At 56.1% G+C, this 25,044-nt stretch overlaps 1 protein-coding gene across 3 annotated transcripts in view; it reads left to right on the top strand.

Moving 5' to 3' along the window:
• PPP2R2C (protein phosphatase 2 regulatory subunit Bgamma) overlaps positions 1-25,044 on the top strand; it is a 141,291-nt gene that overhangs the window by 61,432 nt on the left and 54,815 nt on the right. For all 3 annotated transcript variants that reach the window (XM_044767858.2, XM_044767859.2, XM_070506268.1), the window contains exons 2-3: positions 21,630-21,727; positions 24,246-24,411. In XM_044767858.2, the coding sequence (XP_044623793.1) occupies positions 21,630-21,727; positions 24,246-24,411 (264 nt within the window). The remainder of the gene's footprint in view (positions 1-21,629; positions 21,728-24,245; positions 24,412-25,044) is intronic.

Genomic DNA, 25,044 nt, shown 5'->3' with positions numbered 1-25,044 from the left:
TCCGCAGGCGCCGAGGCTCAGACAGGGGTCTGGGTGGGACACGTGATCTGGGAGCCCTCTGGTCAGCGTGGGGGCCCAGCTCCCGGGGCACAGGGCGGCTCTGGCCAGGACCAGCTGTGTGAACCGGGCAAGTCCCTGCACACTTCCGGGTCTCCCTTTCCTCGTCTTTACGATAGGAGCAGCAGTGGCGGCCCGGGGCTGTTGAGAGAAACACGTGGGGTGGGGCGTACCTGAGTATCAGAGCGAGGTGCACCCCAAAAGCTGCAATTACCACTCAGGAATCGTGGGAGCTGCCTCTCCTGGCTCAGTGGTTCTCAGGCAGAGGGCACTGATCTAGAGAGTCCGATGGGAGGCCCACCCCACCCCAGCCCACTCCCTATCCTGCCAGCTCCCCTCCCTGCCCTCCTCCTGCCCTGTTGGAGGCTCCCCTTAGTCTTCAGCCGTGCCAGATTTAGCAAATAAAAAGACAGGCTGCCCAATTAAATTTGATTTCAGAAAACATTTTTTAGGATAGATATGTCCCATGCAATATGGGGTTATGCTTATACTAAAAACCAATTGGTTGTTTAGCTAAAATTCAGATTTTACTGGGCGTCCTGTCCTTTATCTGGCAACTCCAGTCCCTGGGTACACTGGGACGTTGTGGAGTTGCAGAATTTCTCCCTTCCTGATCCACCTGCCACTGCCCACTTGACAGGCGACCAAGCCGAGACCTGGAGAGGCCAAGCCCCAGAGCCGAGGTCTGGCAGCGCAGTGGTGGCAGGCTCGGGGAAGCTGGTCCCTGACTCCCCCTGGAGTGCTCCTTCCCCCGGTGACAGTGATGGGGGTGGGATGGCAGAGGGTGTCCCCCTCGATGAGAGCTGGTTCTACTTTTAAACCCCCAGGACCAAGTATCCACCAGAGGAATAGGCTCCAAGCTCAGAGGAGCGCCAGCGTGCCCCCTGACTGATGACAGCGGTGGCTTCCGGGGAGCCCGGTCCCATAGCAGCCTCCCCTCCAGGCAACGTTTCTCGTGAACTTCACTCTCTTGCAGACAGAGCTGTGGTTTAAGTGCAATCTCATTTCTGCCTTTTTTTAAAAAAAAATCCAATAAAACATTAGGGGGTGCGAGGGGGGAGCTGCGGAAAAGGACGGGAGTGGTTCTTATTTTTCTCGTCTCCAGATCAGCTCCTGACATGGGTTCCGCTCGCTCCCGAATTTCTGTCTCTGAGTCTCTGAGCCCTCTGAGGAACGACCCGCCCATTTCAGGGAGACCGGATTGCTCTGGGACACCGCCTCCTTTTAGTACCTTGCCCCATGAGCGACAGCCCTGTGGACTTAATCGTCCCGCAGATGTGGGGACGCGCCTTCCTGCCGAGAGCGGTAATTGAAGTCCTCCCGCTGCTCCGAGGTTCTAATCAGCCCAAAGTGGCTCCTTCTGGCCTCGGGAGGATTACAGCTCCTCCACCTCCCGATTCACCAGCTGGTCCTGGAAGGTGTGGGTTAGTCCAGAGACAGCAAGAGGACACGCCGATTTCCCTGACTGAGTCGGTCTTTCTCAGGGGGTCGTGCGAGGCCTTGCAGAGGGGCGGTGTTCGAGGCCCCTGGCTGCCTCCCTCTGCTCCAAGGCCACCCTTCACGGGACGGGTGCTCCAGCCGCCGCATGTGTGCCCCCTCCCACCCGGAATGCTCCCCACCAGCAGTGGTTTTGCTCATACTGACCTTTCAGGATTCACCTTTGGCACCTCCTTCTCCAGGAAGCCACCCCTGACCCCTGGCTGGGCCCTCACAGTCCCCTGTCTCCTTCCACTGAGGCACTGTCCACACCACGTGGTGCTTATTTACATCCCTGACTCCCCCATGAGACCAGGAGCTCCTAAGGGCGGGGGCTTCTGTGCCGATTCACTCCTGTCCTGGTGTGGTGGCACCACGCATGTCTGCTGAAGTGGAAGGAGGGAGCAAGGACGGCAAAGAGGACAGGAAAGGAAGGGGGTCGGGGGAGGGCGGGCAGGCAGCACCGTGTCCATCTTGCAGAGGAGAGCACCTAACCAGGCAGGGGCAGAGCCGAGGACCTCACCTGCCGGCTCGCGTACTTTCCATCTTGGTCTAAAATAGCAAAGAGGAGCTTTTATGACTTGGTGAGGCCGGGACAGCTCGCACGAAGAGCTGCAGGTCAGGTGGAAAGGCAGAGGGCTTGAAGGCAGGCAGGTGTGGGGGCAAGGCCGAGCCGCCCCTGCTGCGGGACCTCGCACAGGCCACTGCAGCCTTACCACTGGGTTTGCTCCTCCGTCAAGTGGAGACCGTAGTCCCCACCTCCCGGGTTGCTGGGTGGATGAGAGGAGATGAGAAGAGCAGCAAAAGCTACATCCAGGCAGTGTTCCAAGCACTTCCCACGTGCTACCTGCATCCTCGCAGCAGCCCTGGAGGTGCTTGAGACCCGCTGTATCATTAACCCCATGTACAGATGAGGATGCCAAGGCACAGAGAGGTTGAGTAACTGGCCCAAACTCACACAGCTAGTAAATGGCAGAGCCAGGATTTGAACCTGGGTCTTCTGGCTCTGCTACCGGTGCCATTGACTGTTCTGCTTTACTGCCCGAGGTACGTAAGCATCTGGTACTGTGTCTGGCGTACATGGTGGGTACTTAAGTGGAAGCCGTTACTGTCATCATCCCCAATGCCCTCTTCAGCACCCTCACCTCCCACTGTGGTGGCCAGGTGGGAGATGCCGCCTCCTAGATTCTGCTGCGGGAGCTTGTGGCTTCCCTCTGTGAGTTTACCACCGGGGCACTTGGAGCTGGTCACCACTTCTTGGTGGTGGCCCCTGGAGCCACTTGGCTGTCAGGCTCATGAGTCCTGCAGAGGAGAGCGGAGACCGGAGACCTCAAGCCCAGCTCTGAGGCCATCTTGGACGGGGATGTGCCAGAATTTAGGTCTCTGCGTTGTGTTGAGCCCCGAGCCACTGTTCCACGCTTTGGCCTTGCCCTTGGTCTCTGGAAGGCTGAATAGCTGCATTGTCTTCACCCGTGAGCCATCTGGAATCAGTGGTCCTGGAACCATGAACGTCGCCATCGTAACCAATGCGCATAACAACTCATTGGGCAAGGACGTGCAGAGATATTAAAAATAGACACATAGGTGACGGAGACAATCTGAAGACTGCTCCTGAAGATACTGGAAGCACCTTCGTTAAGCATTGGCCACAGCGTCCATTTGTGGGATTGCTTCATGAAACTGCATCCTCATCATTAACCGAGTCCAGGAGATGGAGAGAAAGATCTTCGTCCTGATCTGTCTTTCTAGAAGGGCAGGCGAGCTGAATAATCTGAGTGCTAAAATTTCTAATAAGATTAATGAGTCAAATGTTGAATACAATTTCAGATTTATTCCCATAATCCAGAGGTTTTTTCTATGGTGGTGATATTTGCCTTTGGCCAAATGGCGATTTAAGTACCCTGCCATGCTCCATTTGGCCGAAATGTGCATTGGACACACCTCTGCTCTTGGCTGATGTCTTTGTGAGTTGAGACCATTTCTTCCCCTTGAAATGTCCTCTTGGGCTCTCCTGGCTCAGCTTCCCTCCCACAGCCCTTTGACTGTAATGGCCCTGTGAGCAGAGGCAGGGCATTAGGGGCGAGCCGAGAGCAGCAAGCCTGCCATTTCCAGAATGTCTGCTCTCAGGGGTCCCACCAGCCCACCTTAACTTCTCCTTCAGGCTCTGGGCATTCTGTGACAAATGGCACCAGCCTAGGACCAAGGGAGAGTCTTCGATGGGCCAGGAGCTCTAAGCACAAAGGAATGTTCCTTAGATCGATAAATGCTTAATAGGTCAATCACCCCAATCACCCAGTGTACTTGTAGGGCTGGCTGGACTGGACGTTTCTGGTGGAAGCCTGCAGTTGACCCATATCGGCTGCCCGCTGGTTTTTACGCTTCACTGGTGTACTGCCCAGGTCAGCCCCTAATGCCACGTCAAGATGGTTCTGACTCTGCCTTTTCTCGCTGTTCCAAGCCTCAGCATCTGCGGATGTCCCAGAAAGGGCTTGTCCGTGGAGGAGGGCAGCCTTTGGCTTCTTCCAGGGTCGGCTCCAGCGGCCCACACTGGCTTCCAGCTTCCTGTCGGTCACTGCCGAGCTGTGTGCACCCGGGAAAGCAGGGCCATTATTCATTCATTCCACGTGCGATTAATGAGATTCTACGGTGTGCCTGGCACAATGCATTTCTCACGCCCAGGTCGGGGTGGGTCAGACCGCCTTAGACAAATCTAGATGAATTAGCAACTTGAGAAATATGAATGATCTCAGTTGATGACAAATGCATCAAACGAGCGTTTCCCTTACTATAATTACCGGGGCAGCCGGCTGGCCTGTCGAGCCTGCGGGTGTGACGTCAGCAGAGGGCAGGAGCTGCTCCCGCTTTTTTCCCTTTTCCCCCTTCCTGCCAACAAAGACTTTTAAAAAATGTTATTAAGTAAAATAAACCGCATCTACTAAAAGTGCAGAGTCCCGTAGTGTTGACAGCTGTATACACTTGTGAAACCACCACCATAATTAAGATTCTGAACAGTTCCATCACCCCCAAAAGCTCCCTTGTTCCCTTGTGCGGTCCGTTCCTGACTCTGCCTGTGTCCTGGTAACCACTGGTTTGCCTTTGACACTACTAAACATTAGTTTGCAGTTTCTAGAACTTCCTATAAATGGAATCCTACAGTCCACCCTCTTTTTGTCTGGCTTCTTTCACGCAGCATGATCATTTGGAGATTCCTCCGTGTTGCGTGTGTCACGGCTTTGTTCTTTTTTTATAGCTGCGTAGTATTCCACTGCATGGGTGCATCTCAGTTTGTCTGTCCATTCACCTGTTGATGGATATTTGGATTGTTTCCAGTTTTGAGCTGCAGTGGATAAAGCTGCTGTGAACACGTCTGTATGAGTCTTTGTGTGTTTGTGGGCTTCCACTTGCTAAGGAGAAATGGCTGGGTCCTGTGAGAGGCATATTCTTAACTCTGTGAGAAACTGTGGGCGGTTTCCCAAAGGGACGCCATTGTGCCTTCCCAGCAGCGGTAAAGGAGATTCCTAGTAGCTCCTGATTGCTCTTACCAGGCTTTTTAATTTTAGCCATTCTAATGGGTGTATACGAGCATCTCATTGTGATTTTAATTTGCATTTCCCTGGTGACTAATAATGTTGAGCATCTTTTCATGTGCTTACTGGCCACTCATATATTTGCTTTGAGACTTATCTGTTCAAATCTTTCGCCCATTTTTAATCAGGTGGTTTGTGCTCTTCGTATTGAGGTGTGCAAGGACTACATACATTCTGGATGCAAGCAGTTTGTCCAATATATGTATGGTGAATATTTTCTCATTCCTTGGCTTGCCTTTTGGTTTTCGTAACCATTTCTTTCAAGGAACAAAAGTTTTAAATTTTGATAAATTCCAATTTATCCATTTTTTTCTTCTGTCATTCATGATTTTTATGTCTTGTCTAAGAAATCAAAGTTTCAAAGATGTCCTCCTATATTCTAGAAATTTTATAGTTTTAGCTTTTATATTTGGGTCTATGACTCATTTCAACATAATTCTGTATATGGTGTGAGGTAGGGGTCAACGTTAATAAGACCATCCTTCCCTCGTTGAATTGTCTGGGCGCCTTTAACAAAAATCAGTGGACCATGGATTTGTGGGTCTATCTCTGGATTCTCTATTCTATTGATCTCTGTGTTTATCCTTTATCAATACTGCACTGTCTTGATTACTGTCGTTTATAGTTAGTCTTGAAATCAGGTTGGCTCAGTCCTCCAACTTTGTTCTTTTTTTGTGTGTGAAATCATTTTGGCTATTCTAGATCCTGACTGAATACCAACACACATTCACTCATCTAATCCTGACAGCCCTCTGAAGTAGACGTGAGCATCAAGCCCATTTTACAGACGAGGAAGCTGAGGCTCAGAGGGGATGAGTGGCCCTCCTAGGTAACTCAGAGGTGGACGTGAGGTTTGAATGCGGGGCATCAGGCTGCACCACCCTTGCTCTTGACGGCTAGGCTGTACTGCCCTCTCTTTTGGGGTCCACCTGTTCCTGGTACAGACCTCCACCCCAGCACCTGTGAGGCTGAAATGAGTTTATTGGTTTTCTTGTCCGTCCCCCTCTAAGCCGAGGACCCCATAAAAGGCAGAGATTGTCTGGACATCCATCGTTGTGGCTCAGCCCTGGGGACCTGTGCAGAGTGGACCTTTGGTGAATGTTGGGTGAATGAATGAATGGATGGATGAATGGGTGGATGAAGTCCCTTCAGAAAGGGGCCCTAGTCAGCTCTGGTGCCTGAAGGACCAGGTGCCTGCCAGCCCAGGATCTCACCTGGGAGCTGCTGTCCTGGTGACGATGTGGAGACGGAATCCCAACCTTGAGCTGGCAGATGGGGATGGGAGCTGCAGCTCTCCAAGCTATGCATGGATCGCCAGGTGCAGGGCCCAACCCACCTCCAGGCCGCCCAGGACCTGGAGATGAGACGGATACTTAATGTGCTTCTAAGGGGGGAGAGGGGAGGGCGAAGGAGGGCAGGAGGGTCCAGGGTCTGCCCGCGCCTCCTCCGGGCCAGCAGAGCAGGCTGGGGCAGGCGGGGCCTCTACAGAGCTGCAGGAGCAGGTGTCCCTTCAAAAGGGGCAGATGGAGGCGGGGGCTGGCCGGGATTGGAACTGGGCTCCCCCTGCTCCCACTCCTCCTCCCCCTCCTCCTCCCCCTCCTCCTCCGCCTCCTCCTCCGCCTCCTCCTGCCCAAACCAGGGAGGTCAGTGGAGGAGGAGAAGGCCCTCGCGGCAGCTGGCTGTCACCAAGGGGCTTCAGACTCACACAGCGCGAGAATGTCCCCGGAGGTTTTCTGCAGGCGGGGAAGTTCTGTGTCCTCAAGTTTCCACTCGCCGTGGGGATTGTTGTTCACATCTGGGGAGGGGCAGTGGGGGCCGTGTAGGGGGTCTGGCTGCCCTCAGAGCAAGTTCCCTGGTCCTGAGTCTGTGATGCTGGACCATGCTGGGTGGGGGCTTGCAAGGGACAATGGGGGTCCTGCTGACTGAGACGTGGGGTCTCCAGGGACCCCGCTGCCCCCGGAGGGCTGGTGGCGTGGCTGTGGGAAGAGTCGCACTCAGAGGCTGAAGGCTGGGACGTAACCGTGACTCAGGGTTCCTGCCAGTGTGGACTTGGGGGATGCCGCCCAGGGTGTGCCAGAGCGCGTCTCCTCAGGAATTTTATGAGCCAGTTAAATTTGTAGGAATTTTGCAAGCCGGTTGTTAAACAGGTGCCTTGAAGTCCACAGACTCAGAAAACACTACAAATCAGGGTGTTTACTCTCCCACCCCATCCCAAGGAGCCATGGTCAACGTTCACCAGCACACCAGGGACCCCACCTCCAGGAGCCTCAGTTTCCCCATCTGCAAGTGGGGGCCAGTAATGTCCCCCCCAAGGCTGTCACACCATTAAATGAGGTCATAGGTGTGAAATGCTTGTAATGGAGCATGACGCCAAATACCAGGCAGGATCACCTCGCTGGCCAACAGTTGGCACCCACTCTGCAGTTACTGAATAATGCTCTCGGGCTAGAGATTTGCATCTCCGGGAAAAACCCGGGGAAGGAGCCTGAGAATCCACAGCAGGCAGGGCGGCCTGCCAGCTCCACCCTAGGGGCCTCGGTTTGCTCCTCTTTATAATGGGCGCAGGGAGCCCTGGGTAGGACGGGTGTGGGGACGCAGGCACCAGGCATGAGGCACGGGGCACGGCCTGAGGTCACTGCAGCAGCGTCACTCTCCATGGAGGTGCACGGCTGGCCCGACCGCACTTCACAGAGTCAGGAGCACAGGCCCTGGGGTCCCACCAACGCAGAGAAGCCGTCTGCTCCCCACACGAGGACAAGTCCAACCCTTAAGCTGAAGATTCTCCCTGTGGAAATGGCAGAGTGCCATGCACTCCAGGGCTGATGTGAGGTTAGCACTCCCCGTGGGAAAGGCTCCTATCTGGCGCCCAGCCCGTGGTGGGCTCTCAGCGGGTGTGAGACCCTGTGGGACCCAGGTCCCATCAGGAGGGCTGACATGTGTAACCGGGATGGGAACGTCTCCAAAGCCACTCCTTGTCCACTGCTTGGCATTCGAAGCAGAACGGCTGTGCCATCAGCGGGGCCCGGTCGGCCTTGAGGCCTATAGAGCAGAGCCCCAGGGAAGCCAGGACTGCTTCCTGCCTGGGGCCTGGCAGCCTGAGGATGCTCCCCGCCAGCGAATTGGGGCCCATGGAGAGCAACGGTGTCAGAGCCGAGCGGGCTGGCCGTGTGCGGCCCTGTGCTGGGCCTCTGCTGCAGTGCCCATTTCACAGGCACCGTGCCCGTCTCACAGACGAGGAAACCGAGCCTCTGGCAGGGAAGCTGCCAGGGGTGTGCAGCCAGTACAGAGCTGGGGGGACCCTGCCCGTCTGCCTGCCAGGCCGGCAGCCTCAGCCTCGGCCCACTGCAGGGCGCCCCTGACGACTGCGCTTCCAGCCCCTCTCGTGCGGGTGTCGCGGGCACTGCCTGCACCCCACCTCACACCTTAACGGGGGTGGACTATGTCCTCCACCAGACCGTCACCTGGAGGCTGGGACACGGGGTGTTTCGACGAGGGAGGGGGAGGGGAAGGAGCCTGGCTCCGTGTGCGATGTGCTATATTTGCTTTGTTTGTTGGCGGACGCTCGCCCCCCTGGACAGGCTGGTCTGGGACCTGCACCGTGCCCACGGGGCCCACCTCTGAATTCCCGTTGCCTGGCATAGGGTCTGGCACTTAGTAGGGGCTCAGCAAATACTTGAACAAATAAGTGGCCCCATTTGGGGAAATGCAGAAAGTCCAGGCTGGCTAAAGGGTGAGGGTTGCGTGGGGAAGGGGGGCTATCGAGGGCAATGGGGAGCCACAGACGGCTTCAGGGAGGACCATGATGTGATGAGGTTTCAGTTTCAGAAAAGTCCCTCTGGCCACAGGTGGACCAGGTCAGGACAAAGTAGAAAACCTAAAGAGGAGGTGGCAGCAGTCTTCCGGGAGAGAGGTGACAATGACCTGGGCCAGGACAGAGGCAGGAGAGGTGGACAGGGGGCCAGGCCAGCTCTGCCAACCATGACTTCAGCACCCAGCTTGGTGCCTGAATTCCGTCCCCCCACACCCGGAGCAGACACAGGACTGGCGGGGGGTCTGATGGACACACTGATGTGGCGAGGCCCGAAAGTGTTCTTGTCATCAGGCCGTATGGACTCGCTTGCCTGCGTGCTGGCTGGAGTCTGAGGAGCCGGCTGCTCCTGCAGAGAGGACGCAGCCTGCAGGAGCCGGGCGCTGGGAGGACAGGGGCCAGCCCAGGCCAGCTGGCCCGGCCCAGACACACGTCAGTCTGGGTCAGCATCAGCCCTCCGTGCTCCTCCTCATCCTGGCCGGGGACAGCACGTTACAGTTTGCAGAGCCCCCCAGCACGGGCAGCTCTTGGAGTCACCATTACACAAATGGGGAAACCGAGGCTCAGCCAGGACAGGATGGGATTCAAAGCCAGGTCCCCCAACAGCAAATTCACCGCATCACAAACGCTCTCTCTCTGCTTTGTTAACTCTCCCCTCTCCCCCTTTCTTTCAGTGTCCAGATGCCTCTGGGATTTGGTTTTCTTGCATAATAATATTACTAATTGCAGCTAACAGTTTTTTGGGCACTTTCTTGTTGCCAGGCCCTTTTATATGTGTTGCCTCATCAAATCCTCACCATTAGCCTTTAGATGATAATATGATACCCACTTTAGAGATCAAGAAACTGAGGCTCAGAGAATGTCTGTAACTTGCTGAGAATTAGGCAGCCCCACCAAAGTGGGGCTCTGTCACTCCCAACCCTGTCAGCGCTTTGCCTGTTCTCAGGTCTCAGCACGCTGCAGAAGAGCCTGTCACAATGCAGGTTCCAGGGGCCAGTGATTCTGATCGGGTCGGTCTGGGCAGGACCCTGCAAGTCTCCATCCTTAGGAGAGAAGCCCAGGTGGTCGTGCTGGGGGGCTTTGAGAAGCTTGTGCTGCAAGAAGCAGGCAGTGAGCAGGGGGTCTTCTCTCGGTCGCCTCCACCTTGACCCTGTCCTGCGGCCAGCTGCTGGCGTCTGACTGAGAAGTGGTGCCGGGAGGGCTGGGCTGAAGTCAGATCTGGGCAGCTGCCCCTGCTGTGAGCTGAATCCGACCTGGCCCAGAACCAGCCCCAGCAGCCCGACCAGGGCCTGCCGACCACAGGCAAGTCCACAGCGGCCCGGCCTCCTCCCCAAGCCCAGCTGCCTTGGTGCCAGCCAGGCCAGCAGCTATGCAGCAGGGGCCCGTCGGCCTGGGCGGGGAGTGCCTCCCTCGCACCCTGTTCCTCTCAGAGCACCCGGTCCACCCTCACTCCAGCTCCCGCAGCAGCCCTTCAGCGGGCAGAGCTGCTGCAACCACGGGTCAGGGATGCACGGCCATTCCAAACCCCCTCAAGGCATCTGCTGGGGACTGGGTTTCTCTTGAAGAGAATGAGACTGTCTTTAAAACCGTCATGGTCACAGTGGAATATTGTTCAGCCATAAAAAGGACTGAAGCACTGATTCACGCGACAACATGGATGAACCTTGAAAACGTGATGCTGAGCAAAAGAAGCGGGACACAGAAGGCGCATACCCTGTGATTCCGTGTGTATGAAACGTCCAGAAGGGGCAGACCCAGAGGCAGAAAGCAGACGAGCGGTTGCCGGGGGCTGGCGGGGAGCAATGGGGAGCGTCTGCGGACAGGCGTGAGGTTTCTCTCTGGGGTGATGGGAGCGTATGAATTAGATAGTGACGGTGGCATAACAGTGAGTATACTGAAATCCACTCGCGTGCATTTTGAAATGATGAGTTTTATGTTCTGTGAATTATATCTCCATTGAACAAATGAGATAAATGTCGCTAAAATAAAAGCAACAACAGCGTCACCGTGATGCCAACCCCTCTCCTAACAGAGTGGAGCGCAGGGAGAGAAACGGAGTGAGGCAGGCCAGTGGCGGGGACGACACAGGGGCCCCTGGCGTCCCCCGCTGCCTAGCGAGCATCCGGGCTCCGGCATTGACTTAACAAACCTTTCTGAAAGCTCTGCACTGGGCGCAGAGGGACGCTACCGCTGCTGAAGGAGCTGTCTGTGTTAGTGAGAGACACGCTCGAGGACAGGAGCCGTCAGTAAAGCTAAGTCAGGTCGTGGCTCCAGCTCAAAAGGCCCTGCAACTTCTCCTTCACATAGAAGACAATTGCAAGTCCTTCCCCTGGCAGCAAGCCCCAGGGACCTGGCCCGGCCCTCCTCTCTGAGCTCATGTCCTGCCCTGTCAGCTTCATATACACACTCTGCCCTCCTTGCTGACCTGCAAGAGACCAAGCTCACTCCTACCTCAGGGCTTTTGCACATGCTGTTCCTGCTGTTCCCGCATATATCTGTGTGGCTCCCTCCCTTGCTTCCTTCAGGTGTCTGCTCAATTGCCCCTTGCCCAGGAAGTCTTCCCTGACCTCCCCAGTGGAAAGGGCACCTCCCACCCCTGCCATCCCCATTACCAAACTTTAGTTTTCATCTTAACTCTTCTCCCCTCCCCAGAAAAATAATATATATTTATATTATTTACATGAAAATTTGCTTATTGTTTGTCTCCTCCACTAGAGAGTGAGTGTCCTGTGGGGGGTGTACACGGCCGAGTCCCCAGTGTTTGCAACAGTGCTTGGGATACAGTAGATGCTCAATCAATATTTTTTTTTTTTTTGCTGAGGGAGATTCACCCTGAGTGAACATCCGCTGACAATCTTCCTCTTTTTGAATGTGAGCCGCCGAACTTAACCACTCAGCCACCAGGGCGGCCCCCATTTTAACCATTTTTAAGTGTACAATTTAGTGGCATTTCTGTCTTTTATGCAACAGCCCACATTAAAAACATCAAACTTTAGCCAACATTTTCCCCTTAAACAATAACTTAGTCACTCCCCCTTCATTAACCTTCCTTTGAATGAATAAATGGATGGCGAGCGGATTTACTGAGTGCCGGCCGCGGGCTGGGCGACGTGCAAGCAAACCTTCCAACCGCGTGGAAGGTGGGTATTGCCGTCTCTGTTTCACAGGTGATCAACTCGACTCAGAGAGGGGAAGTGCCTGGTCCAAGGTCGCACAGCTAGCGAGCGTGGGGTTTGATCGTCCTCCTTACCAGACAGTGCCTGCACCGTGGAATCACTACACTTTAGGGGCATACCCCAAGCCAGCGCAGGCCCTCCGCCCCCAGCACAGGCTCCCCGCTCCCCCAGGGTCATTATTTGGGCTACACGTTCCCAGCGTCCTCAGTTCTGTCTGGCTGCCAGGGTCAGCAGGCACGTTTCAGGATCACAATTCGCGGTTCCAACATTCCGTCACAAAGCTAGCTTGGGAGAGGTGACACTGGGTCCAGGACTCCACGGATGACCCTGCAGGTTATGGAGAGGGTGGAATGAGGCACCGTGGGCGGGTGCTGAGCACAGCGCCCGGCCCTCAGGCTCTTGGTCCCTCGTAGTTCCCATCCCCCTCCCATCCCCTCTTGTCCTCTGAACAGGAGGACTTGTGGTTTCAGAGGGCAGCTGACATGCCCAGGGTCACCAGCCGGAAAGAGGTGGAACAGGGACTAGATCCCGGCTGTGGGGTGCATGTCCCATCTGTGGGCTCCTGTGTGATTCCAGGGGCAGCACGGCATGCCCCACCTCCCACCTGTGGGCAGCTGGGGCTGGGCACCTGCTTCCTGCCCTAATGTGAGAGCCCCAGCCCCTCAGAGGCAGAGCCAGGGTCCTGGGCCTCCGGGCTGCATGGGTGGGAGGTGGGAGCTGGGTGCCCGCTCCACATAGACCCTCCCAAATGCCCCCCCAGCCCCTTCACTTTTCCTCCAGCCAGCGACCCAAGCCTGGCCCCAGCATCCCAGCTCTCCCCACCCGGGCCTCGGACCCCAGCCTGGGGGCCGCCCCCATCCTCCACTGAGTCCAGGCTGCAGGAGGGAGCTTCTTCCAGACCTGCCAGGGGGGTGGAGGCTGGGGACCATGAAATGTGGGGGTCCTGCAGCAGTGCTGAAATCAGCAGTAGCGTGGCCCTCGCTCCCCGCTGGTGCCAGGACCTGCCATGAGCCGGGCTTGGGCTCCCCGTGAGGGCGAGGGGCAGCATAAGCGGGGATGTGAGCTCAGCACCGGGGTCTGCCTCCACCCTCTCGTTACCCCTTGGTCGGGGAGATTGTCTCCCCTGTCCCGGACGAGGACTCGGCCAGGCCCGGCCTCTCTGATCACCCCCAGGGAGCTCAACAGCCTCTCGTCACATAGCCAGTAACGAACGTCCAGGCCTAGGTAACGATCCAGGCTGCAAACCGGACCCCCAAGGTCCCCCTCTGCGCCCCAGGGCAGGGCTGACGTGGGGAGGGCGGTCCTGCAGCCTCTGCCCCACCCCCGCCCTGGCTGGAGAGCAGCGGGCGATGGGCGGCCTGCCTGCCAGCGGCTTCGCCTGCTCTGCTCTGCTCTGCAGCTGCTCAGTGCTCTCATGGGTGCTGGCTGGGTGGTCTGGAAGTTTCCTGCTGAGCCGTCTCTCGGCAGCCACAGCTGTGCGTCCGGTGGTCTTCCTCAGCTGCTGGGCACGGTGGCCTCCCTCTGCTGCATGCTGCTCGCCCCTCTGGGAAGCCAGCGGCAAGAGCCTAAGAGGACCCTAGGCTAGCTCTCTCCTGTGCCCAGGAAGCACGGGAGTGAAAGCCATTGGTCCTGCCTTGTCCCCGCTCTAGACCCCAGACCCCTTGCTCTCTGAGTCTTGGGCGGGGTCTCCTGCCTTCAGGAAGTGGACTTTGGAGGTCTGCAAGGGTCACTTGGCTGCGGGAGGGAAGGCAGCGACGCTTTCCCCTCCCCTCCCCCCCCCCGCCCCCACTCTCCCCCAGCCCCAGCTTTCTCCCAGGAAATGTCCTCACCCAGCCCCCACCTCTGACTCCTTTAAATGTCTTGAGAAGCACCAGGCCAGTGGGTCAAGTTCAAGGACTCTGGAGCCAGCCTGCCTGGGAGTAAACCCCAGCTCTGTGCACGCCAGCTAGCAGCTTTGGGCAAGTTATTTATCCTCTCTGTGCCTCAGTTTCCTCATCTGTACACTGGGGTGAGAGTATCACTCCAGCACTTCTTGGGGTTGTTGAGAAGACTCAGCGATGTGTGTAAAGTGCTGGAACAGCTTCTGGGTGGACCCGTCCTGGCCCAAGGGGCCAGAAGCCGTGGAAGGTTCTCAGGGCCGCCCACAGTCCAGGCTCTCAGGACTCAGGTCCCTGCTCTCCTATCGGTGCCTCTGCTGAAGCTGAGGAAGGAGGAGCCCCGTGGTGGCCTCCTGTCATGAGTACATTACTCACTGCAGCCAGTGGGAGTCCGTGAGAACATCCCTAGTTGACAGGTGAGGATGCTGAGTCTCAGGGAGATGGGACTTGCTCCAGGCCGCACCACCGGAGAGCCTGAGGCCAGGCCTTGAGCTGCAGTCTGCTGGTTTGGGGGCCTCTGTCCTCTTGCCACCTCACACCGCCCCCGCCCCAGGGCTGTCACAGACACAACAGGAGAAGCTGTGATACCAACAAAGGGACCAGATGTCACATGGAGGCCCCAGATGGTCCCCGGGGAAGTGACACTTGGGCTGAGACCTTAAGAGTGATTAGGGTTGTCGGGGGCACCAGGAAGGGCTGCCCTCAGAGCACGGTGTGGACAGGGCCCCTTGGTGAGCCGGACACGGGGAGTGCACACTCTTTTGAGAAGCTAGACTGCAGTTACGAGCTTTTTCTGATCAGGACAGTCTTTCCTAGGAGGAAATCAACACAGCAGAGCTGGATGGCATGGCTGTTCTTCGTTTTAAAGGTGCTGCAATGTGGCTCTGCCTGGCAACCCCTCTGTCTCAGTCAGCTGCTGCTGCGTAACAAACCAGCCCAAAACTCAGCGGCTGCAAACAACAAACGTTTATCTTGGCTGCTGAGTCTGTGGGTCAGCCAGGTGTTTCCTGCATATTGGCTGCGCTCACTCACACATACGTGGCAGCCGTGGGTCAGGAAGGCGTCAGCTGGTCTTTGCTGGGCTCTCGCCCGTGTCTGGGGATTGACAGGCTGTAGACTGGCCTAGGAAGGCTTCGGCTGTGTCACAGGCCAGTGCAGAGTCAGGGGGCAAACTGGCTGGACGGGAGGAGCTGCAACGTCACGTTGTGAGGGGTGGATACAGGACGCCATTGATCGGGGCCCTCAGTGCCGTGAGTCTGCCACCCATCCACTGCTCCTCAAGACCCCCCTCCTGTGTTACCGTTTCCACGAGGCCTTCTCAGATCCCTGCCCCCATGCTGAAGTCATCACCTCCCCGGCCGCCTCATCCCCTCCCGTGCATCTCCCTGGACCTGGAGCACCCCCTGAGGGCGGGCCTGGTCTCCCTCGTCTCCCCCAGGGCCCGGCCTGGCCACTCCTCCCAGGTGAGCCCAGGGAAGACGCCGGGTAAGCTGCCCGAGTCCTATCCCGGGCTGATGCCCGGCACACCGCCTCCTTCCCCTTGCTGAGCCCTTCCACGGAGCAGCAGCAGACTCCTCCCCCTCCTCCCTCCACCTCCTCGTCCCCCTCCTCTGCCCCGACACCGCTGACAATCCCAGCTCCATGCAACAGTCCCATCAGAGGGATCACAGTGGGCTATCCGGGGCCCTCGCTGCTCCGACGTCTGATGGATCATTGATGGTGTCCACGGCACTTATGGTGATGGCCGGCTATGGACGAGCGGGGGAGGGGTTCCCCTGACGGGCATGCTCATCTCCCCTCGGGCTTGCAGGCCTCTCCCAGCATGACCAGAGAACTTCCTAGGCCATGGAACCATTTGAATTTCACACAAACCCTACGAGAACTGTGGCCAGCCAGGGGTGACAATTCCTATTTTATCAATGAGACAGTCAGGGCTCAGAGAGGGTGAGTGAATTGGGTAAGGTCACACAGCTAGTGTGTACCGGGGCTGGGACTGGAATACCTTCCTGTTGGTGACAGCCACAATGGGCATCCTTGGGACCCAAGGGCCGATCCTCCCCGACGTGGCATCAGCAGGGCCGCAGCCTGGGGTGCAGCCGTGACCTCCAGGGCTGGTGCCTGCACAGCCTCTGCTTCCAGCTCTGTTCTCTGTGTGTTGGTTAGGGCAGCTATGACAAGTTATCACGAACTCAGTAGCTTACAGCAGCAGAGATTTATTTCTACACAGTTCTGGAGGCTGGAAGTCTGAAGTCAGGGTGCGAGTGTGGCCGCCCTCCTGGCCTCTTCCGGCTGCTGGTGGCGGCCAGCAGTCCTTGGTGTTCCTTGGCTTGTAGATGCATCGCTGCGACCTCTGCCTCTCCTGTCACGTGGCCTTCTCCCTGTGCACCTGTGTGTCCCTGTGTCTTCACCTGGCCTTCTTATCAGGGCACCAGTCACTTGACGTAGGGCCCTCTGGAATCCAATATGACCACATCTTAACTTGATCATCTGTAAAGACCCTATTTCCAAATAAGGACCAAACGAGGTCACAGGCACAGGTACTGGGGGTTGGGCCTTCAACATATGTTTTGGGAGACACAGTTCAACCCACAGCAGGGTCTCTGACTGCCCATCTCTGGCTCCAGCTCCCACGGTGGACCTGTCGCTGGACCGGTCGCTTGGGGCACCACCTCTGGCTTCTCCGTGAGCCTACGCTGGACCCCGGTGTGGCTTTCTGGCTCTCTCACCAGGCGGCTCTGGGCTTCCACTGACAGGCTGTGCCATACCCGGTCCCAGGGAGTTGATGGTGCCTCCTTGTCCAGTGGTCTGAGGGGGCACCCCCAGAGCTGCCGCATGAAGGAAGAGGGGACCGCACAAGTGGAAGGACAGCGTGGGTTTTCATGGGGTTCTTCCTCACCCACGACAGGGTGACCTGGAGCACCCACCTGTCCTGGGTGGGCTTGGCAGACCTCACCCAGAGGCTGAGTTGGGACCCTGCGCCTGGGGCGTCAGGCACCGGCCCCTGAGGCCCTGTGGTATGGGGCCCGGACGTGCTGGAGGAGTCCTTGCCCAGGCTCTGCCACGGGTGTGCCTTTGGGCAACTGCCTCGCTCCGACGCGGTTCCCGATCCGCATAGGGAGAGCCACGCTGGGCGCTAGGGTTGTTCTGAGATGAAGCTCTGCTCACGGGGAGTCTCAGCTCAAACGTCTTTATTCGCCCTTCATTCTTGAGGCCTGTTTCCACTGGATGCAGAATTCTGGGTTTACAGATCTTTACATTTCTTTTGGCACTTTCAGAGAGTCTTCTGGGCTGTCATTTCTGATGAGCAGTCAGCGGTTGTTTGAGCCATGTGCCTCTGAAGTTAATACGTTGCTTTTATTCTGGCCGCTCACAGAATGTTAGCATGATTTCGGTTTCAGCCGTTTGAGTGTTAGGTGTGATTTTCGTGGAGTTTATCCTGCAGAGTTCACTGAGCTTCCTACATTTGTAAACTGACATCTTTTCCTGTATTGGGGGGGTCTTTCAGTCACTATTGCTTCAGGTCCTTGACTTCTCTCTCCTCTCCTTCTGGACCTCCAATTACACGGACGTTAGACCCTTTGATATTGTCCCACAGAGCCCTGAGGATCTGTTCTTTGTAAATTTATTTTCTCTCTGTTCTCCGATAAGGTGATTTCTATTGATATATCTTCAGGTTCACAAACTCTTTCTATCTGTCTTCTCAAAGTTAGTGTTTAGCAATTTAATGAGTTTTCTGTTTCAGTATTGTATTTTTCAATGACAGAAGGTCCATTTAGTTATTTTTTAACAGTTTCCGTTTCTCTGTTGTAATTTCCTTTCTTGTCATTCGGTAAGAGCAGATTTTCCTTTATATCTTTGAACATAGTTGTAATAGCTACTTCAAAAGTCTTCCTTGGCTCATTCCACATCCAGGGCGTTTCAGGGTCCGTTTCCATTGAGCATCTTTACGTTGGGGATGTTTTCCTATTTCTTCGCACATCTTCATGTGGTTCTGGGTTCTGTCCCGGGTGTTGTGAATGACAGCATTGTAGAGACTTTGGACGCGTGTGATGTCCCTCCAAAGAGTGTCTTTGTAACTGTTTTGCAAGCAGTTAGCTTGGTTGAACGCAGACGCAGACTGTCTCCAGGGCGGTGGGCAGCAGCGCAAGTTCCAGTTCACTTCCTTCAGGCTTAGTGGCACTGCCTGGAGGCTGCCGTGTGTGTGTGTGTGCGTGTGTGTGTGTGTGGCCAGCCGAAGATTTGGGCAGAGTTTATGTGCTGCACTTGGGGACGCTTCTGTGGACCCCTTTCTCCAGGATTTACCACCTCACTTTCCAGCTACTGGGATTTCCCCAGACTCTGTCTTCTGGCTTATCGGGCCTAAGAGTATGACTTTCTATCTGAGTTTCTTCAGCCACACGGCACAAACTGGTACCTGTCCTCAGGCTCAAAGCCGTGAAAAACGGAAACTCATCCTGTGCTGCCTCTTCTTCCAGTTGCTGACTCCCATGCAGGGTCTGCCGCCCGGTGAGGGGCATTAGACTGGAGTTGAAGGAGAGACCACTGAATAGGGGGCAGGGGGCTCTGCAGGAAGGCTTCCTGGAAGAGGTGGTATTGGGGCTGCACATGTGTTAAACATTCCAAGATGAGAGGATGGGCTTTCCAATTTCATGGTTTTACTGAGCACTTCCAGTTCTCAGAGGAAGTCACTTTTCCCAAGGCAAACCCTAGAAGACACTCACTGTAACACTGAGTAGATGGTAACAGCCACCAGCCCCTCCCTGGGCTCGAGGTAGCAACGCCCTGGACTGAGGTCTGGTTGTCGCTCCATACGTGTCTGCAGAACGGGACTGGAGGGGCTGGTGGTCAGGACCCCGAAATCTGCACGGTGAGGTTGAACCATGCATTTAGCTCACACGTTTCCGAGCTGGCTGCTGTGAATTCCCTGGAGAGAAAGATGAGAAAAAGCTTTAACTGTCTGTCCGGTAACTTTCGGTAATTCATCATTCCTCGATCATGGTCCTTCCTCCCTCCCAAACCCTCTCACCCCCCTCATCTCCCTTGAGCTTCTGATCCCAGGCGGATTCTACTATAGCCGTGAAATGGATGACAAAACCGAGTCTCAGAGACGTGGTGTGACCAACCCGAGGCCACACAGCTGAGGTGCTGGAGCCAAGACTCCCACCCGGAACGTCTGACTGGTCCATGAACAGCTCGGGAGGCTGTCCCTGTGGATGGGCCTGCACCTTCTCAGCTGCCAATAGGAATAATAGTCATGTCCCCCTCGGGGGCTGGCATGAGGCTCAAAGGAGGCAGTGGATGAGAAACTGACGTGTAAATTGTAAATTTGCCCGCAGACGTTAGTGTCTGTTACTGTGACAACCGCCCAGCATTTATGGACCACATCCGCTCTGGGTACCAATGGTTACACTGGCACTTTAATTTAATAGCATTCTTATTTTTCCACCATAAAAATAATATACATTATGCATATGTCCAAACTCGTTAAATTTCCTACGTGAAATACGTGCTTTTTTGTGTATATCGATTAGACCTTAATAAAGCTATTAAAAAATATACATTCATTATGGAAAATCTAAGAAACATAAAAAAGTAGAAAGAGGAGGAAAAAATGTTTTTTTCAGCTCCCCAAAGCAAGCTCTGTTTAACATGGTGGAAAATGCTCTTCCAGCCTTTTGTCCCTCTGCCCAGGTTGTTTGCTATTTAACACGGCTGTGACCACTGGTCTATATAATTAAAACATTTCGTATACAATTTTATGTCCTGCTCGTTCCCCCTTAGGGGTGCTGATCTGAAATGGCATGGACGGGTGCCCGTCCAGGAACCCCAGCGCTGTGGGCTGTGGCTCTGGCGTGGGGCTTTCCTGTGTCCCTGGGTCTGGGCAGGCTGCCGCACGGAGGGACGGTGTTGGGGCAGCTGGGGTCTGCCCCACACCCAGTTCCACACTCAGCATTTACATGTTCCCGAAGAGCTGCTTTCCTTGTCGTGTCTTGTCTCTGCCAGTTTAATGAAATGTGCTTTTATCTTGATCAATGAGTGTGTCCAGCCCATCATCCTGCTTCTAAGCCACCTCTTTCTCCCTTTTTCTTTCACCGTCAAAGCTGGCATTTACCTTTGGCTCTCCAGGCCAGCGCAGGTCAGGAGCTGCCTTTCAAGGCACGGATTGGAAAAGGAAAAGGCATTTATTGCATAGGAGCGGGAAAAGCATCGAGGCCGAGGGAACAGGTCTTGAGACAAAAGGTAGTGGTACTTTCTAGAAACAGCAGGGAGGCCAGAGTCTGGAGCGGAAGAGCCAGGTGGGGAGCGGTGGGGGAAGGAGGCTGCAGAGGGAGGGTGTCAGTGATCTTTTATTGAGTTGAAAACATGAAACTCCATGGCATTTGACAGTAAACATTTTCCATCGTGCATCTGCCGATCCTGCTGATCTAGGCTCGGTTGGGCGGGAGGCCCTGCTGGGGGCTTGCTGAGCTGGGGCGGCTCGGCTGCACACGTTCCCCCCTCCTCCCCGTCGCGGGACCACTGGGCTAGCCCGGGCAGGTCCTTCTCCTGGCAGCAGCAGAGGTGCAGGATGGTCACCCGTCTGCTGGCGTCCCACAGGCCAGGGCAAATCACAGGGCGGGTTACCTGGCCCAGGGCGGAAGGCACCGCCAAGTTCCCCGTGCGGGTGCAGGAGAGGGGTCAAGACTGCACTCCTGGTGTGGGCTGCCTGCCACTCTGAGACCTCAGCCTTTGCTCTGAGTATAAAATGGGAGCCCCTGGAGGGTTTTGGGCGGACCCTCTTGCTGCTCTGGTGAGGCTAGCTTGTAGCCAGGCCAGGGAGACATTGAGGAATCCGTGGCAAGGCTGTGGCAGTCATTCAGGCGAGAGATGGGAAGAAGTGGTTGGAATCTGGAAATATCTTGAGGGTTGGTCAGAGGATTGAACGTGGAGCATGAGAGTGTCAGGGTGACTCCAAGGCTTGGGCCCGAGCCAGCCGAACGGTGGCACTGTCACCACCCGAGACGGAGAAGGATGCAAAGGAGGGGTTTGGGGGACCAGTGGAGGGTTTTGAGCTGAGACTCAGGAGGTAACCCCATGACTCGGGAGGTGAGCCATCACCCTGGTGGCTGTTAGGAGCCCAGAGTGTGTGTGGGACAAGGGCCAGCTGAGTGCCCCACCTGGGGCTGCCGGGAGGAGGCGTCAGACCCACTGTGCTAAGGCCGGATCAGAGATTTCGGTGCCTAGAGTCCCGGCCAGGACTGTGAATTACGAGGGTCCCGTCCATGGGAAGCTCAGTGTGGCAGAGAGGGACATCGTTGGTCTCGGTGGCCCCGGAGTTGGGCTAGGGCGCGTCAGGTTTGCATCCCAGTCACCCGGTCAGCACATGAGGAAACCCCCAAACTGCTTCTGGAAGGAAGGGAAGGAGGAAGGAAAGCAGGCAGGTGAGAGACAGTGAAGCCAGCCCCAAAAGCAGGTCTCTGCCCCTCAGTGGGGAGGGGGCACCTGTGAGCCCCTCGTCAGTGCTCCTGATCCCTTGGGCTCCTGCTGCCCTGTGATGGCCCGGCCCAGGGGTGCAGGGGCCTCTGGGGGGCGGGATGGGTGTTGTTCTGTTGAACTGCACAGTGCGGGGCTCTTAATGAATCGCATCTTCCTGTCTCTCTCCCCGCAGCCGATATCATCTCTACCGTCGAGTTCAACCACACCGGAGAGCTGCTGGCCACAGGTGACAAGGGTGGCCGGGTCGTCATCTTCCAGCGGGAACCAGAGGTGCGGCGCGGGCAGGGGACGTGGGGGGACTACACTCAATCTGGGCCTGTAACCCACAGCGTGCCTCTCAGCATCCCACCAGCACTGCATCTCTTAGGGGAAACTGCCGTCTTCCCCGCGAGATCCCTGGCATGGATGGAAAGGGTGCGCTGGGATGCAGGGATGGGACCCTGCATGTCCGGGGGAGGGAGTCCACCGGGTCAGCTCACAACACCACCTTCAGAGCCCTGGCTGCTCAGCTGATGTTTGTTGGTTACTCACTGTGTCCTTGATCCCAGGGAAACAGTTCAGAGAGCCAGCTGCTGCCCTGGGTTAAGCCTGCAGTTAAACCACTCTCTGCCCGGGTGGGCCGGCACTGTCCCAGCCAGAGGTGGGAGGGCGGGACGCTTAACCCTTCTGCAGCTGTCAGGCCCACCCACAAGCTGTGGCCAGCTGTCCTGCTCAGCCCCACACCCCAGCCTCTGAGGGTCATTGTCCTGGAGAATCCCAGGTCAGACAGAGTGGCCTGAACAACCCGCCCAGGGGCGCCATTTCTGAACCATGGGAAGAGCCTTGTGATAAAACGGCCCCGCTGTGCAGCACCGCCTACGTGCAGATCCCTCGCTACAGCCCCTACGTTCTTTCCTCGTTTGCTCTTCAATGCCCACCTCAGAGGGTGGGGAGCAACACCCCATTTTACAGATGAGGACACTGGGAGAAGTCACCCAGCTAGGGAGCAACGACCAGGACGGAAACCACGACTGTGTGTGGTCTGTCACTTACACACCACCCTGCTCTGAGAGGGGGCGGCAGGCATGGGCTGGGATTAGATGCTGAAGACAGGATGGGGCAACACCAAGGAGGTGGGAGGAGGAGGGGAGGGAGGAAGAGGAGGAGGCGGGAGAGAAGAAGAGAGGGGAGGAGGAAACGATGAAAGAGAGAAGGGAAGAAAGGAGATGTTGCAGAACCATCCTCCATCATTCAGTTTCTAAGCATCGTCCCCAGAGCTGATGTCCCTGAGGTCTGGCTTCACTGGGTTCGCTCCCATAAGCCTCCCTCCCGACACCCTGGTGGTGCTGTTAGGTGCTGTTACTACCCTCATTTACAGATGAGGGGACCGAGCTCAGAGGGTGTGAAATAGCTTACTTACCAAGCCAGAAAGCAGACAGCCAAAGATCGGGTATCCAAACACGGTCCTGTGGCTGGAGCGTGTTGATCTCACGAGGAGGCCCAGATAGTCTCAGCAGGGATTGCACAGCCAAGCCTTCTTTTTTGCCAAATTCCAGAAAGAAACTCAATTGGTGGATGCAAGTTTCTCAATTTTGAATTTTTCTCCTTTAATTTTTTTTCCTTGTTCTGGTCCTGCTGACCTTTGTCGTAGACAGTGCCCATGGGAGATGAAGTGAGTTAGAGGCAAAAATATTGAAGAACTTTAAAACTTTCCGGAAGCAAGACAAGTTTAGAAATATAAAAATAGATACTTTTTAAAAATTGACAGGGGCCGGCCTGGTGGCGCAGCGGTTAAGTTCGCACGTTCCGTTCGCTTTGGCAGCCCGGGGTGTGCCTGTTTGGATCACGGGTGTGGACATGGCACTGCTTGGCAAGCCATGTGTGGTAGGCGTCCCACATGTAAAGTAGAGGAAGATGGGCACGGGTGTTAGCTCAGGGCTAATCTTCCTCAGAAAAAAAAATAATAAAAAATCAAAAATAAATAAAAATTGACAGAAAACTTGCAGTTGTGCTTGGTGGTACGTCATTGCTCTGCTCCCAGGCAGTCATGCTTCTGCTTGTAGTTTCACATTGTAACGTGAACTCGAATTGTCTACTGGGAAAGTGGTTCCTGGTGCTCATAATGGACTCACCACCTCACTATTTTGGGGGCTCCCCCAGGAGGGCCCTTACTGTAAGGAGCTCTGCTGCCTAACCCAGGAGGGGACCCACCGGGGAAAGTCAGGGGATGGTATTCTGTCCCGGGTCTGACGTTGCAGGGTGTTCTGCCCGAGGTAAAATGTCCAAAATGCATTCATTCCTCAAGTCAGGCCTGCGTCGGACACATGGACATGAGGAGCACATCAGAGCCTCGGCTTTGGTGCCAGACAGGCCTCAGTGGAGTGAGCGATGGCATGTAGGGGACGTGTGGCTCTGGGGGGGGGGTCGAGTCACCTCTGAGGCTCCACTTGCTCGTCTGTGAAATGGGGAGAGTCGCGGTACCCACTGCAGCAGGGCCGTGAGGACAGACAGAGAGGAGGCGTGGGAAGCACTGAGCTGCCTGTCCGGCAGTAGTGGGTGCTTAGTAACCGTGAGCCTGGGTGCTGTTCTTATTACTGGACGGAGGAGGGGACGGGGCTTGGCTCCAGCCACACAGCAAGTTATTGGCCATTTAAAGAGCAGCGAATTCCCTTTGACCCTTGATTGGATCTGCTGGCCCTGCTGGACGCCGGTCACCATGGCCACATCGGCCCTCGGCAGCTTTAACCATGCTGTCCCCACCCCAGCCCCGCCGTCCTGCAGCTCAGGCCCCTGTCTGCCTTCCTTGCAGAGTAAAAATGCGCCTCACAGCCAGGGCGAGTATGACGTCTACAGCACCTTCCAGAGCCACGAGCCGGAGTTTGACTATCTCAAGAGCCTGGAGATAGAGGAGAAAATCAACAAGATCAAATGGCTCCCGCAGCAGAACGCCGCCCACTCCCTGCTGTCCACCAACGGTGAGCGGCCGAGCCTGGGTGCGCGTGTGCGCAGCCTGAGCATGTGTGTGTGCTGGGGCCTGAGCGTGTGTGTATGTGTGTGTGCACGGGGGCCTGAGCGTGTGTGTGTGCAGGCGTGGGCGTGTGTTGTAGCAGTTTACCATCAAATGCTGTTTTCCACCTCGCTTACAGGGTGAGCATTTTTCTGGGTCTCCAGAACAGGAAGATATTTTGAGCAGCGTGTAAATTGCATACGGTGAATGTGCCGGAGCTTCCCCAGCCTCTCCCTGTGGTTGGACATGGGGCTTGTTCCCACCAGATAAATAGCGTCCTGAACGTCCTTTGGGTGCTTTTCTTTGGGGTGGAGGGAGGTCAATATTCCCGATGAAGGAGGCCAGGTCAGGGCATACAGTGAGCGCAGCGCAAACGTAACTCTTCATCCGGCCCTAGAACCCCAGGCCACCAGAGTGGAGGTTATCGCTCAATGGCGTGAGAGCAGCACTGCTGCGGGAGCCAGTGGCCACTTGATCGTTCCCTGTCAGGGAGAGGGCACGTACCCTCTCCAAGCCCTCAGGGGACTCCCTGCCAGACTCCTGCTTCCCGCGGTCCACTTGGAGGGCGCGGCTCCTGGCCCGGAGGCTCAGCTTCCTGCAT

Source organism: Equus asinus, chromosome 3 (assembly GCF_041296235.1).
Source record: "Equus asinus isolate D_3611 breed Donkey chromosome 3, EquAss-T2T_v2, whole genome shotgun sequence".
NCBI lineage: Eukaryota > Metazoa > Chordata > Mammalia > Perissodactyla > Equidae > Equus > Equus asinus.
The sequence above is the reverse complement of the archived record's forward strand: the minus strand, read 5'-3'. Positions and strand labels throughout refer to the sequence as shown.